Source organism: Engraulis encrasicolus, chromosome 10, assembly GCF_034702125.1.
Source record: "Engraulis encrasicolus isolate BLACKSEA-1 chromosome 10, IST_EnEncr_1.0, whole genome shotgun sequence".
NCBI classification, from domain to species: domain Eukaryota; kingdom Metazoa; phylum Chordata; class Actinopteri; order Clupeiformes; family Engraulidae; genus Engraulis; species Engraulis encrasicolus.
In genome coordinates this window covers 36,322,838-36,345,337 of record NC_085866.1, presented here as the reverse complement: position 1 = coordinate 36,345,337, position 22,500 = coordinate 36,322,838, and the positions used below count along the sequence as shown (strand labels likewise).

At 45.6% G+C, this 22,500-nt stretch overlaps 1 protein-coding gene across 7 annotated transcripts in view; it reads left to right on the top strand.

The window, feature by feature from the left end:
• The window catches only part of tfe3a (transcription factor binding to IGHM enhancer 3a), a 29,701-nt gene extending 12,393 nt beyond the window's left edge, over positions 1-17,308 (top strand). For 3 of the 7 annotated variants that reach the window (XM_063208744.1, XM_063208742.1, XM_063208745.1), the window contains exons 3-10: positions 1-94; positions 1,983-2,210; positions 5,716-5,814; positions 9,995-10,139; positions 11,379-11,435; positions 12,164-12,239; positions 13,715-13,874; positions 15,309-17,308. The exon at positions 1-94 is cut by the window's left edge. In XM_063208744.1, coding sequence (XP_063064814.1) covers positions 1-94; positions 1,983-2,210; positions 5,716-5,814; positions 9,995-10,139; positions 11,379-11,435; positions 12,164-12,239; positions 13,715-13,874; positions 15,309-15,824 — 1,375 coding nt within the window. In that variant the 3' untranslated portion in view covers positions 15,825-17,308. The remainder of the gene's footprint in view (positions 95-1,982; positions 2,211-5,715; positions 5,815-9,994; positions 10,140-11,378; positions 11,436-12,163; positions 12,240-13,714; positions 13,875-15,308) is intronic. The other 4 variants (XM_063208748.1, XM_063208746.1, XM_063208747.1 and 1 more) reach the window with 3 other exon arrangements.
• Positions 17,309-22,500: the final 5,192 nt, after the last annotated feature.

The window sequence follows — 22,500 nt, the reverse complement described above, 5'->3', positions numbered from 1 at the left end:
CGCCCTGGCAGACGCCACCCCCGCCATGGCCGTCAACACCACCACCACCCCCGCCACCGCCCGGCCCGCACAGGTGCCCGTGGAGGTGCTCAAGGTGAGGAAAAAGGGTGTGGAGTGGGGGAAGAGATGTGTTGTAGTTTCATTTACCTGGGAAATAGAGGAGCACTGTGAGAATGGATGGGGACTGAGAGATGTGTTATTAGCTGGAAATGGATGCATTGGTTTTGTTAAAGGACGTCATTATGTCACTGTGGCCACCTCCATGCCCACTACTGCCATGTCCCCACATGTGCCTGTAGAGGTGAGGAGGACCTGCTGTTTTATTATCAGGGGATAGGTGGATAGGCTCCAATAAATACCAATTATTAAAGGACATCACATGACAAAAATATAGAGGTGGGGGTGGGTGTTGGGCAGGTAAGCTGCGAGTGGTTTTAGTATCGGGGGGGATATACAGATAAGTTGTTTTAGCTTCCATCTGTAAGTTATGTCAGGTGCTCAAGGTGAGGGGGGAGTGGGGCTAGGGGTGGGGCAGCAGTTATGTGCTGTCTTATTTGTCTGGGAGTAGACGAGGAGGTGGTTCTATTCAGACCATTGTGACAGTTAGTATGTACTGTAAGTATGGTATTACCTGAAAACAATAAGCAATATATTGATTTCTCTTTCTTCATCCAAAAAGACACATGATCAAGTAGTTTATCTATAATTCCAGAGGGTGCAATAGTTTTTTTATGAAACAGAATTTTGCGCCTCAGGTTTTTTCCCTGTTCTGTCAGAAGTCAGTGCCTCGGTAGGTGGTGTGTTTTTAATTACATGTCTCCCTGGAGACTACCCCTGCTGGCTGCCTTTGATGGTAGTTACGGAGCCCTCTGCTGCAGTACAGCCATTCAAAACTGCTGAAGCTGCAATGAAATGCCATGTCACCTCCATTCATATGCAGATAAGGGGTTGAGAAGGGATAAATTTGGAAGCGTTTTGGAGTGTGAAATGAACTCAATGATGGGAAGTCAGTGTAGCAGCACCGTGTTGTACTGTAGGTGTAAAAATGACAAAGCACTATCATCGTCTCTATGGCTGCCTGCAGGGCCGATGGCAGCTTTGGCTGGCCCTGGGACAAAGTCTTCTGAAAGGCCCCCCCACCCAGTACATACAATGTCAGGAGGACCCGAGTCTAGGTTCCGTATCTCCCTGCGCTGGCGATAAATTGCCCCTTTGTCCGTCTTGTCGGCTTCCTGCTGGCTGGCCGGCTGCATAGCTGTAGAACTAGGCCAGTACATGGCATGTTGTGAAATAACTTTCCATAATACCCTCATGCAGATGTTGCCTACATGTTGTATCTGCAGAGGCATCTCTCGGCCAGACGTGTGTGTGTGTGTGTGTGTGTGTGTGTGTGTGTGTGTGTGTGTGTGTGTGTGTGCGCGTGCGCAGGCGCGCCTGTGTGTGTGTGTGTGTGTGCGTGCGTGCGTGCGTGCGAGAGAGTGGGAGAGAGTGGGAGAGAGAGAAGTGTATGTGTGTGTGCGTGCGTTCCTGTGTGAGTGTGTTTGTACAGAGAAGACAAGACAAAACAAACATTTTAAGTGCAAGACAGGACAGGACAAACATTTAAGTGAACAGGCACGCACCATATTCTAACCTGTCCTGATCTGCCCTCAATACACGGCCACAAAAATATCTCCACTATCCCCATCTCTGTATAGGACAGTGTGCATGTTTTTTGTGTGTTTCACAGGTGTAAGCTCACCTGGGGGGTATACTAAGAAGTTGGTTCAGTAATAAACCAGTTCACCTTGTGGTAGACTTAAATCATCTAATGGAGGAGCCTGTAGTCCTCCTTTTCTTAACTCAATGATGCCTGCAGCTATATCTATTAGCAGGTTTACCAAGCCTGGTTTATCACTTAATCATGTACTTTTGGGTAAAACCATCTGCTTAATGTAATGTGATGGTAATGTAATGTTATGTGATGTGATTGTGTGTCACAGGTGCAGACCCACCTGGAGAACCCCACCAAGTACCACATCCAGCAGGCCCAGCGGCAGCAGGTGAAGGAGTACCTGTCCCATACGCAGGGCAACAACAACAACCTGGCCAATCAGAAGCTCAAGGCCTCCCCCGCCGTCCTCTCAGGCTCCGCCCCCGACCTGGCCCCGGCAGCCAATAGCACGCCCAGCAGCCCCATGGCCGTCCTCAGCCTCAGCCCCAAGGAAGAGGTGCGTAGCTCATGTTGGAAACAGCATTCACAACCAACATAGAGGGTGCATTCCAATATGCAGACTCCCTTGCTCACTTGCCTGCTTTTGACCTCATGATGACGTCACGGATGACAGAAAAGACAATTCTTATTCAATGTCTTGCAAAAGCACAATTTCAATTTTCACATTTTCTCATTTGCAATTGGGATGGTGAATGAAGAACAGTCCCCCAAAAATTGTTGTGGCTAGGCTGACAGCGGGGAAACTTAATTGTTTTGTCCACAGAGGTGGGGTGTCAGCAAAACACGAGGCGAGGCAAGTGGAGGACGGGAGTCAGTCCGCATATTGGAATGTACCCAGAGTCTTATTGGGACCGTTTTAGTAACGGTGTCGTCCTGCTAGGTTCTGGTTCCGACAGTGTGTTAAACACAAACAAGGTTCTGAGACCGATGTCACCTGTAAACCCTACAAAAAGCAAACTAGTGTCTGACCGACTGCCCGACATAGTAGCGTATAGTGTCACCGCATGCAACTAAACAGAATGCCTTTTATTGCCACTTTAACAATGAAAATATTGAGAGAAGAAACATCTTACAGTGTGAACATGTGAGAAGAGTATGTAGAACGTATAAATCAATAGTGTTGTTGTAATGTAAAATAACAAACGGAGAAGGGAGTGTAGATCTGGGACATAATTATACGGATTAATGGGCATGAATCTGATATTGTACAGCAATGATTTTCTCTCAGAGAGTTCTTAATTGATTGATCTGTCTACCTGACTGAAGACTTGTACTCGTTAGAATTAGATGTGGCAAATGGCTGGAACAAATTCCTGTTAAAATAGAAAGCCTTAATTGTCTCCAAAAGTCTGTGAAGGTGTTTACACTCCCCTTGCAAATGAATGGATGGATTACTATGGATAATCAAAGCCTTTAACAGCCACAGTTCTGGAGCTTTACATTTAGGCCATGTTTTGGAATAATGACTCTCCTTAAATGAGCTAAAATATGCAGTAATAATATTTCAGTTACTTAGTGGTGTTCTGTTCATACTATTATACTTACAATGACATAATTCATTTGGTATTATACATGGCCTTTATTGAATAATAGATGTTAATACCAATTTGGATGTATTCTGAACCCAATGCCTTTTTAACGAAGCATACTATAATACTGAATCATCATTTACCAACTACACTGCACTGCCTCAGTCAGAGCGACGGTTGCAAAGCCGTTTCCATATGCAAACAGCTCATGCATTATTCAGTCTGTGTAACTGAATAATCGCAGCATGTCTAGGAGCATTCACTGGATGGCCTTGAAATAGAGAAAATGTCTAAAAAGAAAGAGTCCCTGTTGTTATTGTTATTAATTGTTGTTTTCATTTTTTTGGCTCATATGAAAACACTACTCAGTAATCGATAATAAAATTGACAAGGGATTGAATTGAGAAGCGCAGTCGACATTGATATTGATTTCAATGTTATAAATTCCCACCAGCACACAGCATAGTCCTGCAATGCAGAAATTTGAGTCCCCTTGACCCATTTCAACCTTTATTTCTGTTTTTTTTCCTACATCAAGGACAGACACAGAAACCCCCTGCTGTTTGATGAAAGATATGCTTCACAGGCGTTTCTGATGGCGAAATACCCACTGCAGCATTGAAGTTAAATGCGATACGAATGGGTGGAGGGTGCTTTCTTGCATTGCCCCACTAAGCCTAGTAATATGCTAAGCTATTTAGTATGTCTTTACCAACAGTTAACTGTTTGCTGTGATTATTTAGCCCGAAATACAGGCACTGTAGTTGTCTTTTGAAGTGCCCACATTCCCCCCTGCCCCCCCTCCCCTCTGTGTGCACAATGGCATGCTTTGTCGCCTGCGTGTGAAGCGGCATGCCCACACACACACACACACACACACACACACACACACACACACACACACACACACACACACACACACACACACACACACACACACAAGCAGATAAATACACACACACACACACAAGCAGATAAATACACACACACACTCACACACACACAAGCAGATAAATACACACACACACACACACTGCATGGGCCCCTGTGGCGTTTGATGCGGCACGACACTGGGAAATGCCACACGCGCAGCTCACTGACCCTTGCACACTTAGCACCCACAGGCCACGCAGCCTGCCTGCCTGACATGGCTCACTCCCACACAATGGTTACACACACACGCACACACACACATAGACAGACACGCGCACACACAGGTGGCTTTGCTGCTGCTCTGCCTGCAAGCGCACACATATGGGGGTGGGGGTTTGGGGACAGATGAGCAGGAACAGAGGCCGGATGCTGGAAGTCCAAGCTGAATTAAACATCAGGGCCCAGTCATCAGAGCTGTGAGTCTGAGTCCGGCAGCAGATATTTGCAGCGCGCAGGTGTCTGTTGGCAGTGCAGATGGGCTCCTCTGTTGCCTCTTTGCAGCTTCTGCAACTGGGTGGAAAGAATGAATGAGGGCTGAGTTGTCCGTGGCCGTCATTTGTGCGTGGACCGTGACTCATCTGCTAAGAAATGCGCAGCACAGCAGTGTTTTTAGCAGTGGCGGTCGAGTGACTCAGTGCGTAGGGGGAAGTAACAACTAAACCCCCCCACCGCCACCACCACCTTTCCAAACATCACCCTGAAAACCAAGATATTGCAGGAATTTGCAAAGTGGTTACTGGTAATCATGGCGACGTTTACATTTGGTATGTTCTTTATGTATCCGTGACTGTGTTTAGTCACGTTAGTCTCATTGAGATATAGAATGCCTTTTTCAGAGAGCAAGCTGGCCATGACAGCAGCGCGAACAAGTAGTTTCAACAAAATCGCTGAAAAACATACCGTGTACTAAAAAAAACAATAAACATTGTAAATGCTAATTGCAATCAAGTGAAAAGAAAATGTATGAAAACGAAACCGTACAATCTGATGCCTCCTCGGCTATTTTGAATATGTTGGCCTCTAAAAGTTAATCGGTTCATACACATTTTATAGATTATTAGCTCACCGGATCTGGTAAAAATCCGGTCCACCCATTCAAAAGATAGGCTGTCGTAAACAAAAATCTGCAACACATGCACAGGAGATGTGAGAACAGTATGCCTTCAGTGGGCAGTGGAGTCATGTTCCATGGCTTTAACAAATCCATTACCATTATGTTCGGGAGATTAGGTGCCTAGTTTGAATGTTTTTTGTAAATTATTGAACCAAAAATATGCTGATTTTGGTCTGCACTAAGAATGAAAAGGCAGATACTAATAGGGCTCCACCTTAAAGGTTTTGTAGTTTTTAATATGTAATGATGTTAAAATCTTATTTCATTTAATATATTTATTTAGTTTATTGTTAGTTTTGTAAATTTGATGAATATTTTTCATCTGTATTCGCCATGATGTATCCACAGCTGCTGAGCTGCAAATGAATGAAAACAAACAAAGGATGCAATTTTTTTTTCTTTTTCTCTCCCTTACCTTACTAAAGATGGAAGGCGTCATTGAGGACATCATGAGCCTGGAGTCCAGTTTGAAGGACGACTTCATTACCTTGATTGACTCTGGCAACTTGCAGATGCCCAACACGGTATGTTGCAATGCACACTGTCACGTATATAGGAGACTGATGTGTATGTGCCAGGGTCTTTCACCTCTGTTGAGGACATTTGTTTTGTTTGCTTGTACTGTGTGTGTGTGTAAGCGCGCTCATGCGTGTGTGTGTGTGTGTGTGTTAGTGTGTGTGTGTGTACACTAATCTATGGTTGCGAGGGCCGAATGTCCTCACAACGATGGGAAAAAAGTTGGGACGATGGGAAAAAAATATCTGTGAGGAGATTATGATGGTGAATCAATGAACAAAATTCAAAAGACACCGCACACTGCTTACTCGAGTGAACCTGATGACGCACTGGGCGAAACGCGTTGTTCGCTCCGAAAAATAAAGTAAGAAAAAGTAGCAGTGTGCAGTGTCTTTTGAATTTTGTTCATTGATTCACATTCTCCTGCCTCACACCTGCACCTGCATTGCTGAGGGCTTGTGCACAAGAACTCTCTTGAACTGAGATTATGATGGTCTTTTGTATGACTATCGCATGTATAATATGAATGTTCAATGTATTTGTGTCTGTATGTGTGGGATGTTGGTGTGTGTGTATTTAGGCCTTCCATGTGGTCCATAATGTGTTGAGTGAATGGTTTTCCTGTGAGCGTCTTCTTGCTCCTTGCTAGCCCCTTAGCTCAGCTGGCCTGGCTGAGGTGTTGAATCATTGATTCGCGCTGCTCCTTTGCCCTTGTGTCTGAAACAGTACACAACACTCTGCTCTGCACAGCGCTGCCCTCACCCAATCCATTCCATTCCTGCACTGCCACATTCCTGTCTGATAAGCTCTTGCCCACAACCTTCAAGATTGAGATGAGAAAGCCTGACTTGTGTTAAGCAGGCAGGCAGGCAGGCAGCTTTGCCCTGCTCCCTTTATCAAATCAAATCCACTTGTATCAACTGAGTCAAGGCGATTCATTCAGTCGGTGCTTACAAAGAAAGAAAAAAACCCAAAATCTCCATAGCATTGGAATGGGATTATGGCTCCAGTGCATGCTGCTCATTAACAGCATAGATTAGGATCACATTTTTTTCAGTCTTATTTCATGAGTAGCCATACCATAGTAGTAATGGGCTGGGCTACTATTTTTTCGCCAGCAACTTTGCCAGCATGTCTACAGTACATGTCAAGGCTGGCTGACTCGCTGGCTAGAAGTTTGAGTTCGCTGGTTTTGGCTGGTAGGTTTGTAATTGTTGCACTCTGAGCTGTACCGGTATTTGTATCTTATTTGGTTAGTAGCCTTACCTTAGCCCTAACAAGTAAGTTGGTAATGTGCCAAGCTGAATTTGAGTGTTATTTTTTTAGCCATACTACCACACTAACAGGTTGGGCTAGCTTTCTTGCGGCATGTCTCGGCTGGCTAGCGAGAGGATTGACTCCCTGGCTGGGGCTGGTAATTAGGTCGGTTGGTAAGCAAGTTGAGTAATTGTGCTGAGCTGTGCTGACTGCTTTGAGTGGTTTTGCGTGTCGGAGGTCCTCTTGGAATCCAGTAGTATCACAGTGGGAGCAAACATTCACTTCTGACACATGGCTATCAGTAGTCCAGGCCTGAGCTAGCATGCATGGGGTTAGTTTAGGAGGAGGGGAGCAGAGAGGAGAGGGAGGGAGGGGAGGAAGGAGGGGGAGAGGGAGAGAGAAGAGGTGGATGAGACTGGGGGGAGGAGATAGAGGGAGAGAGAGAGAGAGAGAGAGAGGGAGAGAGGGAGGGAGACTAGAGAGGGGATCTGCAGTGACAGCAGGCCTGAGAGACTGTGAGAGGCGATAGCCTGGCTTTTTTTCTCCTCCTTCTTCTTTTTTTTGCGCCTGTGTGGCTGTGGCCTCCTCCCGAAAGACATTTCCCCATTTTACAACAGTCCTCTCTTTTTTTGCGAGCGGCAGCAGCCAGAGAGGAAAGAGGAAGCGTGCTGTGTGCTGTGGCTGTAGCTGTGCTGTGTGTGCTGCTGAGTGGGAGAAGATGATTTTGGTTTTACTGCAGGAGGATGAAAAGAAAAGACTTAAGACTGAGGTAAAAAAAGAAAGAAAGAAATGTTTTTAGTGATGATTGTTCTTGTGCTGTGTCGGTTTTCATTGAATGTGTGTGTCTGTGTGTGAGCTTTCTTCCAACAGGTGTTGAGGAACTGGAAACTTATAACGCAATGTCAAAAAATTTCTTATCGTATTCTCTGGTGTGTAAGTCTGTCTTGAGATGTTTTGGTTTGGTTAGTCTTTGACACAGTCACTTAGTCACTTTGCAGCTGATCATAAGCCAGAGTGCTGCTTGGGTGATGTGTTTCTGAGTCAATTTGATAATACTTTTCATGAGAACATGTTATGGAGATCATATTGAAAGAGGGTGTTGTGAGGGGGTTATTATTAAGGGCATGGATGGTGTCTGTCGGCCACCTTTGCTTGTTATTCGGCTCCTTATCAGTCACTCGTCTGCTGTGATTCCTTTGTTGTTGTAACCCTCTCAGTGCAAGCGTGTTGAAACCGTAGCATGGCCATGCCTTTGACGAGTAGGTTTCTAAGGGAAGTTGGTAGTTGTTTCAGAGCCACACTGTCGGTTTCATTCATTGCCCAATCAAAGCTGTGGACTCAATGCCTAACCGCTACTGGACTGACTTTGCTTGGGCTCTGCTTTGCGTGCGTGAGGCTCTCGGGTGGTGATTTCTCAATGTCCGTGCTGACCCAAGTAGAATTTTAAACCACAGGTGCATTTTCAGCAGAACATCACCCAGGGTCACGGTAGTGGAAATCTGTGTGTGTGTGTGTGTGTGTGTGTGTCTGTGTGTGTCTGTGTCTGTGTGCATGTGTTGGGTTGAATCACCCTGTAGTTTCATTTCACCTTTTTTTGGTAAAAATGAAACAATGAAGGCCAAGTGTTTGCTTCTTGTGAATTTGTGATAAAATGAAACAGAAATAAGGGAGGGAGGGAGGGAGGGCAAAAGCATTTTGTTGCAAAAGGCCAACGTGGTTAACGTTGAAATGTTCATGTCAGATTAGGAGTTGATAACCCAGAGCACCGTTCCTCCTCCTAAGCTGGCCTGGCTATCAGTGGAGGAGGATGTCGGTATCCGAGTCTTACAGAACAGCATCTGGAGGAGGGCAGCCCCTTATCTTCACCCTCACCATGGAGATAGAGGAGAGGAGTTTGTGGGCGGGTTTGGGCGATGGCCGACTTCTGTGATTAGCCGTGTGGTCTTTGACTGGCAGCCACCAGTATTCCCCTCAGCATGGAGTGTGGAGTGGAGTGGGCGGTTACAGGCTGTGTGAGTTACTTTTCTTATTGGTTGTGTCATTTAGCAGATGCTAGTCTTCTCCTCACTAGTGACCTAGCATAGAGTACAGTACAGTACAGTACAGTACAGTACAGTACAGTACAGTACTGTGAGTGGACCCAGGGGCTGAGAAGATGCTGTGATGTCTTGAGTGGCAGCGGCCATTCTTCACTTCACCATGAAGGTAGAGTCATGTTTAGCAGAGTGGTCACTAGACTTTTGGCTTGTTTAGTTTGCTCTTCTGATTGTCTGTGTGGTTTTGGTATGACAGCTGAATCTTCAGAGGATGGTTTTGTAAAATTCAGCAGAGTGCCAGTCTCTGGTAAACCTCTGACTGTAGACTGGAGTACGGTGGACAGGCTTTGCACATGATCAGATGTTCTGATTTGCTGAGTTTCTGCTGTTAGTCTTGGGAAACCTCCTAGATGTGCGCAGTAGATTACTATAAAGTAAAGTAGGGGGCCGAGGGACCTTTATCGGCCAACTTGATGGCCTGTGTTGTTGAGTGTCAGCTGCCAGTCTTGGGGAACCTGCTGGTTGGTAGAGTACAGTACTGCGGGTGAGAGTTATAGGATCAGATGATCTGATTGGCTGCGAGCCTTGGGGAATCTCCTGGGGTACAGGGAAGGGGGTGGGCTATGTTTAATCGGCTGTTCTGATCGGCTGTATTGTTGTATAACAGCTATTAGCTTCCAGTCTCAGGGAATCTCCTGCTGGATGTGTACACACACGGCAGACTAATGAAGTGGGTAAGATTGGACGGGCTATGTGTAATCGGCTACTCTGATTGGCTGTAGTGTTGCGTCAGAGCTGTCAGTCTTGGGGAACCTCCTGGATGTGTACAGTAGGGAGGGCGGGCTCTGTATAACCACCTGTTCTAATTGGCTGTTTTGTCTGTTTTGTCTGCCAGCTGCCAGTCTCGGGGAACCTGCTGGATGTGTACAGTGGTGCGGGGATGGCCGCCCCCTCCATCACCGTGTCCAACTCCTGCCCTGCCGACCTGCACAGCGTCAAGAGGGAGCTGACCGGTGAGGAAGCTTTCCTCTCCTGCACACGTACGCATGCACCAACACTCACACACTCACTTGCATACACACACACATGCACACACACACACACACACACACACACACACACACACACACACACACACACACACACACACACACACACACACACACACACACACACACCCAAAGGGAGCTGATCAGAGAGTGCCCTTTCATGTTCTGCACTCGCACAAATGCACGTGCACACACACACACACACACACACTGATACATTTAGTCCTACACAGAGGAGTTCACCAGATCCTTTCATCTCTTGTATGCACATGCATTCAAACACACATTCACATGTAGTGTTGAACATGCACATATTAAACCCACACTCATTCAGTAGGATGCACATTTTTTTCAGTTGTTCTTTCTTTCATGTCTTTGTTCTTTGCTTATCTTCTATACTGTAACATCTTCTCTCTAGTTTCTGATAGCCTGAAAGAAATGCTCCCTCTCTCTCTCTCTCTCTCTCTCTCTCCCTCTCTCTCTCTCTCTCTCTCTCTCTCTCTCTCTGTCTCTGTCTCTGTCTCTCTCTCTCTCTCTCTCTCTCTCTCTCTCTCTCTCTCTCTATCTCTCTCTCTCTCATATACATACAGTGGATACAAGATTATTTTCACACTACTTTCTCTATTGCCTCTTTCTGTTCCTTTATCTTTTCTGTCTACTGGCTTCCGTCCCCTAAGCACCACAGCCTTGTCTTCAAAGTCTTTGTTCTTTGCTTATCTTCTCTAGTACTGTGGCAGCTTCTTCATTATTTCCTTCTTTGTGTCTCTTTCCTGCTTTCTTCTTCTTTCCTCTCTGGACTGTAGAGTCAGACTGAAAGAGTTGGCCGGCGTAGCTCTGTATCAAACTGAGGCTTCCCCTTAACGTCTACTCTCTACTCTCTCCTAACTGTCCACTGTCTGTAGCCCATCTGGGAGCCCCACTCCACTCTCATTTCCACCTCCCACTTCCCAGTTGGCCTCCCGTCTGCCACGCAGCCCTGTAACCACTTCCATGTGTTACCTATATGTCCTGCATTCTTGCTAAAAGCCCTGTCTGGAACATCATACATGTTAGTAGTGGACTCGCCGCTAGTACTCTCACTGTGCCCCCCCCACCAGCACCACCACCACCACCACCAACCCCCCAGGAGATTACGATAGCAAGAGATTTGTGACACGACCCCCCCTTGCAATATATCTGCCAGTGCCATGTGTGTTTGATGTGTAGTTGTGATTTCCTCTTGTTTCTCAGATGCGGAGGCCAAAGCTCTCATCAAGGAACGACAGAAGAAGGACAACCACAACCTCAGTGAGTTTGCCCTGCCTGCACCGCCATCACTCAGCTCGAAATCCCTACATGTTCTCTTTCCCTCATTTTACCTCCCCCTACCTCACCCCTCTTTACCCCTTTACCCCCTTTAACCTCTCCTCTCCCCCCTCCTACCTCCCCTTACCCCCGTCTCTACCCCCCTACACACAGGATATGTCGCTTTATCACCAGATTTACTCTCCTAGACTTTGGACTTTACCCCCTACCTATAATTCTCATTGACTTGTGTGTGTCCCCGGCTTATAACACACACACACACACACACACACACACACACACACACACACACACACACACACACACACACACACACACACACACACACACACACACAGAAAGAATGAAACGCACACACAGAAAGAATGAAACGCACACATGTGTGCAGCATGCTAGACGTTTGTATGAGGGTTGTTGGGCCGTGAGTGGTGTGGATTAGGCGTTAGGCATGTCTGGACTGTGCCTAGACAATGAACTCTGACCCTTGTGGATAATTCGGGGGATGAGGGGGGGACTTTCCCACTAAGATCCGATTACATGTTGGCCCGTAATAATTGTCATAATTAATTTCTTTGAATCATTCAATTATATAATGCACGATTAGAAAGAAACTTGTGTCAAAGAATGTGATTTTCGAACGACCTTCTGACCAACTTGTGCAGTCCGTTTCTGACTGTGTGTGTGTGTGTGTCTTTCTCTGTCTTTTGCAGTCGAGCGGCGAAGACGGTTCAACATTAATGACCGCATCAAAGAGCTGGGCACCCTCATCCCCAAGACAAGCGACCCGTGAGTTTTAACACACATTCCAAGAGCTTTCCAATGACCATGGGAGTCCTGCACAGTCACCCTACATGCAGCAGTCACATCAGACTAGAATCTCATCACAAACGTTAGTTCTTTTCTGGTTGCAGTTTTTTGTCCAGCACAAAATATTAGTGTTGGATATTTTTGTGGACAAAAAAGACACAGTTGTAGCAAGGTCACACATTCCAACAACCTTTCAAGGACGATGGGAATCCGACACAGTCAAAACACAGGCCATTTTATGCAATAATGCTTTAGTCAAGTCAAGTTAAGTATACTTGTCAAAAATCTATGTAGCCAGATTAGCACAGAAGTTTGAAATTGCGTTTGACCAGTCTCCAATGTGCATTTAAAACTAGATATTGACAATAATTACCAGTGTGGCTGGCAAAAAGCAGACATGCTCTGCACAGAAAACATTAGTATTAGTTCTAGTTTTCTGCCCAGCACCTTGTATTGGTATTGGACATTTCTATTTCCAAAAGGTCATGGAAATTCACATGTTTGTCGGTCAGTGAAGGTTCATGCTGAAAAGCCAGGGAATTTTCTCTCTTGAGCTCAGAATGTGAACCCGGAGTAGAATAGTACAGTGTGTGACTGCTGAAAAGCAGAAATGGCTCGGCAGAGTCAGACACACACAGACGCATGCTGCAGTGGTTATCACCAGTTCCCCATTCAACCACCACCACATATCTTTACATGTCTTTATACGGGAGGTAATGAAAACACAGACTTTTTTTGGACAGGAAAAAGCCAGGGAATTTTCTATCTGACCTGTACTGGGAACCCTGAGAATAATAGTACAGTTTGTGACTGCTGAAAAGCAGAAAGCTACACACGCACACGCGCGCGCACACACACACACAGAGACCGGGCGCGGACACACACACACACACACACACACACACACACACACACACACACACACACACACACACACACACACACACATATGCTACATTCCGCGTTGGTCGTCTCCAGTGCAGTTCCCCATCCGGCCGTGGCCTGAGCCAGCAGTTTGGCTTTTCGTTTTCTGTGTGGCCCCTTGCTCTAATGCTGATGATGACTACTCTCAGCACAGGAAGTTATGGCCAAATGGGGGATAGCACTTCCTCAAAAGCAGGCGCAACAATGTCCAGCACTGTGATTTACTACTGACTGAGGGGTCATGATTGTTGTCTGATTTATTTAATTTTGTTGTTGTTTTTATTACTTTGTTGAGTTGTGTTGTTGGACATTTCACAGAAATTCCATCATGAATGCAGACCAGATTTTTCATTCCCAGTTATAGTTTTCTAAGCTTTTAAACGTCTTTTTTCTTACTGTCTTTCTTTCTTCCTTTCTTTCTTCCTTTATTTCTTTCTTGGGGCCTCCATCCTTTTCTATGGATGGTGTTGATCTCATTTCTTTCTCTCTCTCTCTCTCTCTCTCTCTCTCTCTCTCTCTCTCTCTCTCAGCAGTAGTGACAGGGAGATGCGTTGGAACAAGGGCACCATTCTGAAGGCGTCGGTGGACTACATCAGGAAGCTGCAGAAGGAGCAGCATAGAGCCAAGGAGATGGAGATGAGGCAGAAGAGACTGGAGCACACCAACCGCGGCCTGCTGCTACGCATACAGGTGCTGACACACACACACACACACACACACACACACACACACACACACACACACACACACACACACACACACACACCAACCGCGGCCTGCTGCTACGCATACAGGTGCTGACACACACACACACACACACACACACACACACACACACACACACACACACACACACACACACACACACACACACACACACACACAGACAAACACCAGCCTCAGCCTACTGCTACACATACAGGTGCTGAGACTCACACACACACACACACAGATGGACCAACTACAGTCTGCTGCTTCACAAAATGCATTATGAATGTCAACTTGTTTTGAAACATTATGAATAAATGAAAGAATGAATATCTGAGTGGGTGTCTGTGCATGCAATCGTATCATATGTATGTATGTAATTGCATTTTTGTGTGAGTAAGTAAAAGGAGAGGAAGGACGGTATAAATGGAGAGAGAGGAGGGGGAGAAGTGGGTGCACAAAAAAAATCAGGATCTCGAAAGAAAGGAAGAAGCAAGCGGACATGGCCACTCATTTCCTTTCTGCTGTGATTGCACGCCGCACACGCGACCTCCCTCACACACTCATCCTGTGCCTGCTGTCAGCAAAGACGAGTCGGTAGAGGCAGATAAGAGCAGTGGCTGGCCGCTTGCTCTCTCAAGTCATATTATACGTCAGTTACGGGCAGCCACTCTGTTTGTCCCTCTTCTCCTCCCTTAGGGAGAGAGTGAGGGCCAGGAAGTGTAAAAGAGCTGATCAGCAATCGCAGGGTTTTTTAGCGGTTGGATTCCAGCTCCTTGTATTTGGATTATTTGGAAATGTTACCCAAACACACTCACTCAGCATCTTTTGCATTCCATCCCTTTCCATAGAAACTGGAGACCAGGAGACACTCACACAGATGCACACTCCCACTCGTATTCCTGGTTACTGCTCACCGGCTCTTTTCATAGAAGCGGTTGCTGGGTGTCTACACACCTGCTTTAGTCTCCCCTCTTTCCCATACAATAGGGAGATGTGCATGCACGCTCCCACACACACGCTCAGCATCTCTCTTTTGTCATGTTTTATGGGCTTTTGTGCGTTTATTTGATGGGGCAGTGTGAGATGGTGATGGGAAGTGAGTGGGAGAGAGATGAGGGAGGATTGGAAAATGTCCTGGGCCCAAAATCGAACCCGGGTCCCGGCATAACACTACAGTGGCTTAATCATTGTGCCACAATCAGCATTTCTTGCCTCTACTTTCCATCCCTTTCTATTGAAGCTTTAGATATGCATACACCCCGCCCCCTTCCAGCTGAAGAGCTGACGCTCTCATCCTCTCTGTTTCTGCTCTTGACATAAATGTACACACACACAAATACTTCTCGTAGAAGCTCTGTAGGTGCTTACACACACACAAACACTTACCCATCCTCCCTTCTCACCTCTCCACAGGAGCTGGAGATGCAGGCTCGCCTCCACGGCCTGGCCGGCCAGAGCCCAGACCTCCTCCTCAGCCAGCAGAGCCAGCAGCAGCAGCAGCAGACGTCAACCGCCACCCCTCTGGAGGCCACGGGGGCCGACGGCCTCTCTAAGACGCTGCTCAGCCTGGGCGGGGCCGCGCTGGGGCCCTCGGCGGCCGCCGCCTTCCTCTCCGAAGCCACGGCCGCGTCCCCAGCCGGAACCATCGGCGGTGGCGGCACCAGTACTCTAGACCTGGGCCCGCTCACCTTCACGGACCTGGGCGACGACCCCGCCACCGCCTTGTACATGGCGGAGTTTGGGCTGGGCGACATCCTGATGGACGAGTGTGACAGTGGCGTGGGCGTGGGCGGCTGCAGCAGCAGCAGCGCGGTGGGCGTGGCTCTGTCGCCGGTGGGGGCGGCCGACCCTCTCCTGTCTTCCGTCTCGCCCGGGGCCTCCAAGACCAGCAGCCGCCGCAGCAGCTTCAGCATGGACGAGGACATCTGATTGGATGGATTGACTGGTTTTGGTTTGATTGACAGACTTGACTGACCACTGGAGGGGACTGGTCCCGCCTCCACAAGAGACTCCCCTGAGAGATGGTGTTGTTTAGGACCTTAAATTGTGTTCTTTGAGAAACAATATCTGAGACTCTTGCAGGAGGCTTTTGAGGCAGCACTCCCCATGCTGTAATGTGAGGGTGTGGTCATAGACAAGCAGACATGCCAACAACATGCTGGAAACACCCATCATGTTTGGGGACTGTTGCAGTAGTGTAGGTGTATTTGCTCCTTTCATATTCTGATGGTGCTGTGTTTTAGCAGAGCTGTCCCTCACCCTTTGCCGTTCTTTTTCTGTCTCTCATGCTCAGTCCTCTGCCCATCGACATGTTGCGTGTAGCTCTCCGCATCACTTTATCCCCCTTGCCCAGACCTCACACTGTTCTGTTGGCTCCCCGGTCACTACCACAAGCGGTCCCAGTGTGTCTCAGTCGCAGTCAAAAGCAGCGTGAGCAAGCACACTAGTCCGTCTCATTGGGAATGCGTTCGGAAAGCTCTTTTGTGAGCACTGCTGTGGCAGAGTATGTGTGCGTCTGGCTTTTTAAAACGTTGAACTTTCTGTCATTGTTCTGACAAAAATATCACGTATGTAATTGTACATAGACCTCACAATTGGGTTCTGTGATTTGAAAATCTGCTTTTTTTCTTAAAAAATCATGTCTCCATCATCTATCACAGCTTTACATCATTGGACTGAGCAACTCTTTTCACTGTGTACACAAGTCAATCATGCTAAATTTCATTTCTTTTCCATCTTTTTTTTATGACACACCTCGCCTGTAGAAGTGAAGATGTAACATATCGAGAAGTTTGACAGAGTGACAGGCATTATTGTGACATTTCTATCATGTACATTTGTGATTCTTTTACTTTATTTTTTTTATTACCTTATATGATCAATTCACGGCTTAGTTTTTGCTGTTTGAAAGCCATCTTGCATAAAGGGATAGATCATCACTCAAAACTCTATGACTTGCACTCTCAAAAAAAGCAATCTTTCAAAGAAAAGACTAGAAAAAAGCCATCTATGAAATGTGCAAATGTGGACGGACGCAGGTTCAGAAAAAGACAAAAAGTGTAGAAACTTCAGGAACAAAAGAGAACAGAAAAGATGCATTTCCTGTTCAGCTGGCTTTCCCCCTCAGAGTTTTCACTTTCTCCTTTGTTTTAGTCTACTGGGCGTGCGTGCGTGCGTGCTTGCGTGCGTGCGTGTGTGCGTGTGCGCGTGTGTGTGTGTGTGTGTGTGTGTGTGTGTGTGTGTGTGTGTGTGTGTGTGTGTGTGTGTGTGTGTGTGTCCTGTGGATCCTGTGGATTTTGCTGGATGAGTGAGGTAGTTTTGATGATGCAGACTACATCCTTTGGAGATGCAGAAGTGTGTGTGTGTGTGTGTGTGTGTGTGTGTGTGTGTGTGTGTGTGTGTGTGTGTGTGTGTGTGTGTGTGTGTGTGTGTGTGTGTGTGTGTGTGTGTGTGTGTGTGTGTGTGTGTGTGTGTGTGTGTGTGTGTGTGTGTGTGTGTGTGTGTGTGTGTGTGTGTGTGTGTGTGTGTGGTTTACAACTGAGGGAGGATGTGAATTGTGAAAGTATAGATGTCCATATATCATCATATGCCCTGACACACCCTCAGTTTTATTTCATTTGTCATGGACATGGCCCTTGTGTTCTCATTGTGTTTGCTACAACCTCTGCTGTTTTCATGTTGTATACTTTCTTAACCCTGCAAACTCCTACAAATGCTGTTATTTTCACAAATTCATTCATTCCGTTGAGGACTTAAAAAGGCATTGATTTCGGTCTTAGATTGCTGTAAAGGTGTGTGCATGTGTGTGTGCCCCCCTTTGTACCACATGGCAGTGGAGATTTCATTTTCTTGCCCTAGCTGGCACCCTGCACACATTTTTTTTAAATTCAGGTCATGCAAAGCATATAAATTCCTCTTTGACAAGCACCTTATGAAATTCTCTCTCTCGCTCTCTCTCTCTTTCTCTCTCTCTCTCTCTCTCTCTCTCTCTCTCTCTCTCTCTCTCTCTCTCTCTCTCCCCCCCCTCTACCTCTCCACCCAGCACCACCAGCAATCCCCATGAATCTCAATCGCATGCATAATCCTGCGCTATACGTACTGGTGTGGGCATAGTCATGCAGTACAATTTACAAGCCTTGGTCTGTCTCAGAGCTGATTTGCCTTCCAACACAGTCAGACTTTTCCAAATTCCTCATTTGAAATTATGCTATAAGCGGTTCTGGGTAGTTGGATCCAGAAAGACAGGCAGAGGGGTTCAACCCACTGCTCTCATACTGCCTGTCTCTGTCACACGCACACACACACACACACACACAAGACAGTAATTGCCTGGTGTATGTTTTTCCTCAGAAGTTCACAGGCTTGCGAAAGGTTGAAAGTAGAGTGAGTGAACCCAGGACATTCCCATAGTCATTATGTCTTCCTCACAGCATTTTAGTTTCTTTTTAGCTGTGTCCTCTCCTTGTGTTGAATGGATAACTGTTTGAGCAAGGCTAACCGTAAAACCAACACTTGCTGCTCTGCTCTGCTCTGCTCTGCTCTGGCGTCTGTCGCTCGTCATATAGGCTTAATCATTCCTCTGCGCTGCTTTTTCTTCTGTGGTTCCCAGATTTTAGCAAAGACTAACAGCATACTGTAGTAGCTCTAGCAGAATTCATTATGGAATGCAATAGGCAGTTTGTAGCCCTGATTAGCTGAGATGGTGTGTGAATACATGAGTGTGTGCGCGTGCCTGCTTGCGGGCGCGTGTGTGTGTCTCCCACAATGTAGCCCTGTTCTGACACAAAGATCATTTATTGAAACTGGCCTTAGTGAAGGGATTGCAAGTCATTACTTATGAGTGGTGTAAAAGGTGCTGAATTATATTGTTTTATGTTGCGTTTTATTTTGTGTAAAAAACAAACGACAGTCTTTAAATGTGACTTTTTTTTTACCTTTACATTTTGTTGGGTGTACATTGCTGTTGTCCATGTTCATGTATTTCACTATCCACTATTTAAAGAATCCATAATCACATAACTAATGAGTTTTACCGAAAGTGGGGTTTAACAAAGATTGGCCAACCAAGAAAAAAAAAAGAAAAGAAAAGACTCTTGTGCAAAGCCTCAGCAGCCCCATACAGATTATCATCTATCTGAAACGGAGAGCATGGCCACTGGCCAGCTCATTGCAGAGCTCAACCTCAGCTGCATGAATAAGACGCCTTGTCGCATTCAACCAAGAAAAGGTTACCTGGTCAGCTAATTAGGACAACTTAGTCCCTCTGTGCTTTTTTTCCCCCCTCTCCCCCGTTTTTTGTTTCTTTTCTTTTCTTTTGTTGTTTTTTGGCTGTATCTCCATACTACAAGAGCTTATTTGTTGTGTTTTTAAGCCTATTGTCTGATTCTGTGTAAAGACGTTTGACTGGAGGACAAGGGTAGCCAACACTTGCGTAATTGTATTAGCGTTTGTGAAGACGATTGCATGAGAAAAAAATATGAGGAAAACGAACTAAATCCTCCCGTTTTTATTTACAAAAAGAAGTATTTTTATCCAATTCCTTGGTGTACATATCACATATTGCCATTATATACTGAATATGAATTATGCCATTCAATAATAAAAAATGTCAGCCATAATATAATAATCAATATATTATATGTAGTCTTAAAATATAAATATCCATAGTTTGTGAGAAAACAGAAAAAAGTTTATTTTCTTTTAATACTGTTTCATTATTGTGTAGTTGAGAGACTATGAGAGATTTTTTTTTAACAGATAATTTTTATGAGCGTTGGAGGTTCTTAAGGACTAAATGCAGGACATTTCAGTAGAGCCCATGTAGCATAAGGGAAGACCTTGTGTGTGTGTGTGTGTGTGTGTGTGTGCGCGCGCGTGTGCGTGTATGTGTGATTGTGTTTGCAGTTGTTTTGGGTTGCTGTCCTCTGCTCCCCCCTGTAACTGCATCTGATATCTATGCTGTAGGCTGCGTGCCTCCACTTGTGATTCCTAAGCATGCTGATGATGTCACTGGCATGGCCTCTGTGCTGCTCAGAGGTGTCAGAAAGCTGGTTCAGAAATCAAATCACGCCACACTTTCCTTAACACAGGTGACTTTATTCAGTTACTGGTCTACCTGTCTTGTACTCTTCACAGCTGATTTAGAGCTGGTTGAATGAAATTTGTAGCAAGTTTTTTTTCATACTGAACCAACTGACACCTCTGCTGATGTTGCCAGCCTGTTGTCTGTCTGTCTGTTTGCGGCTCTGTGGCTGCAACGTTACATGCATACAGCAGGCTGGTTTCAGTTGCACAGTCTCCTGAGGGAGAATAGAGGCTGTGTGCAAGTTTCTATGCAACGCGTGTGTGCCTGTGTGTGTGTGTGTGTGTGTGAGGGAGTGTGGGGTTGCATGTGCAGTCATGGTCAAGTCACACGAGTGTGTATGCTGCAAGTCACATGTGTCTTAGAATGCTGAGTATGGACTCGTCGGTTTCCTTGTTTTTATGGCACATAATATGGACCCCCCTAAAACTAAAACATATCCAGTGTTGTCACACATCCCCTTAAAAAAAACAGGCATTTATCTTGAGATGTGCGATAAAGTGCATACTTTTTTATGTTGTTTTTTTTCCTTTAAGATAAATCTATGATCAATTCAAATCAATGCTGTTTTAAAACGATTGGAAGTGGCATTTCTCCTTTTTGTAAGACATTTCAAATAGAAAATAATGTTTCATGCACCTATAAATGTGTATTTGTAAAAAAAAAACAAAAAAAAACTATGTGTGTGTCCTGGCAGTAATGTGCAACGAACGTGTACTAAAAATGAAACGAAAAATCATCATCAGCAACATGCCTTCACAATGTATACGTCTCAAACATATGGAACCAGGGCCTGTAATCGCGTAACCGTGGTAACCAGAGACATGGTGATGTTTACTTCTTGCGTCTCTGTTGATTGTCAATGTGTTGTAAGTCAGTCAGTCAGTCAGTCCGATGTGCATGGGATGGTGTTGATCAAACAAGTGAATCCCCTGAGACACATGAAAGGGAATTTTTGATGTCTTCAGTCTCCTGTCTTACTCTTCCCCCTCTCACTTCTGCCTCGGGCTCAGGAGTGTGTGCGTGTGTGTGTGTGTGAGAGAAAGTCGTGTCATGCTGTTGCTGTTACCGCAGCAGCTATGTGCGTGACCGCCATTTTCAATTCCCTTTTGTTTTTAGTCGCTGTGTAGGTTATTTTTTACCTTTTATGTAAAAGAACAATTAAAAATGACAATTTCAGTTTCTATTCTGGTCTCTTGTGTCTTCCTTTGTTCTTACATTGACATTTTACTATGGACCGGGACGATTCATTCCCTGTCTTCTAAATTGAAATAGGACCCCCAAAAAGCTGCATTCGCCATGGTTGCTTTGTAGTAAATGTGGATTCAAATTCAAGTAATTTGTGACCAAGATGAGTACATGCCATACAACCCTGAGGCCCTCAGGTAGGCCTAAGTCAGTCTGCATACTTGATATACGATAGTGTAAGTAGAGGGTTTTAAAGCACAATTACTGATCATTAACTCAAGCTGATGAGGGAACTTATCCCTCCTCATCATTAATCATGGGGGGGGAGGTATATGACCCAGTTACTTTTTTTTAAATAAAAAAAGGGTTTTGTGTGAATAATGAGCTCGGAAATATTGGGCACATCAAAGTGTGTTGGTGTTGAAATTGTAAGGTCACTTACAATGAAACTAACATGTTTTGTCTGACCTCAGTGCCACCTTCCGGCATTTGGGTCTTGTTTGTGGGTTCAAATAATTCCAAAGTAAATAAATGCACAATTCCACCCCAGTTGGCTTGGGTCGATCTGTTTTTTATTCTCTGTATGACCAGAGGCGATTCTAGGGTCAGATGGCGCCCCAAGCGAAAATCCAAAATAATGAGCATTTGAACCAAAATTGCCACTACTGTGGTAAAGTGTGGACTGTTACCCACTGTCTGGGGGCTTGGGGGCCCCAAGCGGCTGCCTGCCTTGCCTGGTGGGAAGATGCGCCTCTGTGTATGACACCCCAAATTTGGAAGGGATATGTTGTTTTGTTATTTTGTAAAAAAAAATACCCTTTCTCTCAAAAACAAAACAAAAAATCACCAAAAAAAAGATTCCACCCCAAACTGTGCATGTTTGATGGGTATTCAGTGACAAAACAGCGATCATCCTTGCAACATCCATCTTTAACCACTAGATAGAGCTCTTGGCATCCCACTCAACTCCTGCATTGCAGTGTCCACTGTGCAGGTTGATTGGGTTCATGTTTGTCCATCCAAGACTACAGATTGCAGTGACCTAATAACAGAGCGTTGACAACTTCCCCATTAGATGTAAAATTAATCTCATCGATGATGTACCCTGGCCTTGGTCATCCTTAAGTTTCTGCTCAATTAACATTTCCCAGTATGATTTTGTCTGAGGCTAGAGTAAGGAGGGTTTTTTTCTGTGGTTTGGTGAGAGTTTTGATTTTGGGTTTTGGTCTGGGGGCTTAGTGTGCCAACATAAGCCTCATCAGGAGGACGTGACCTCTCACATTTCAAAGGTGGGCCCCCACGGCCTCCACTTAAACGAGCAGGAAGGCCTACCGT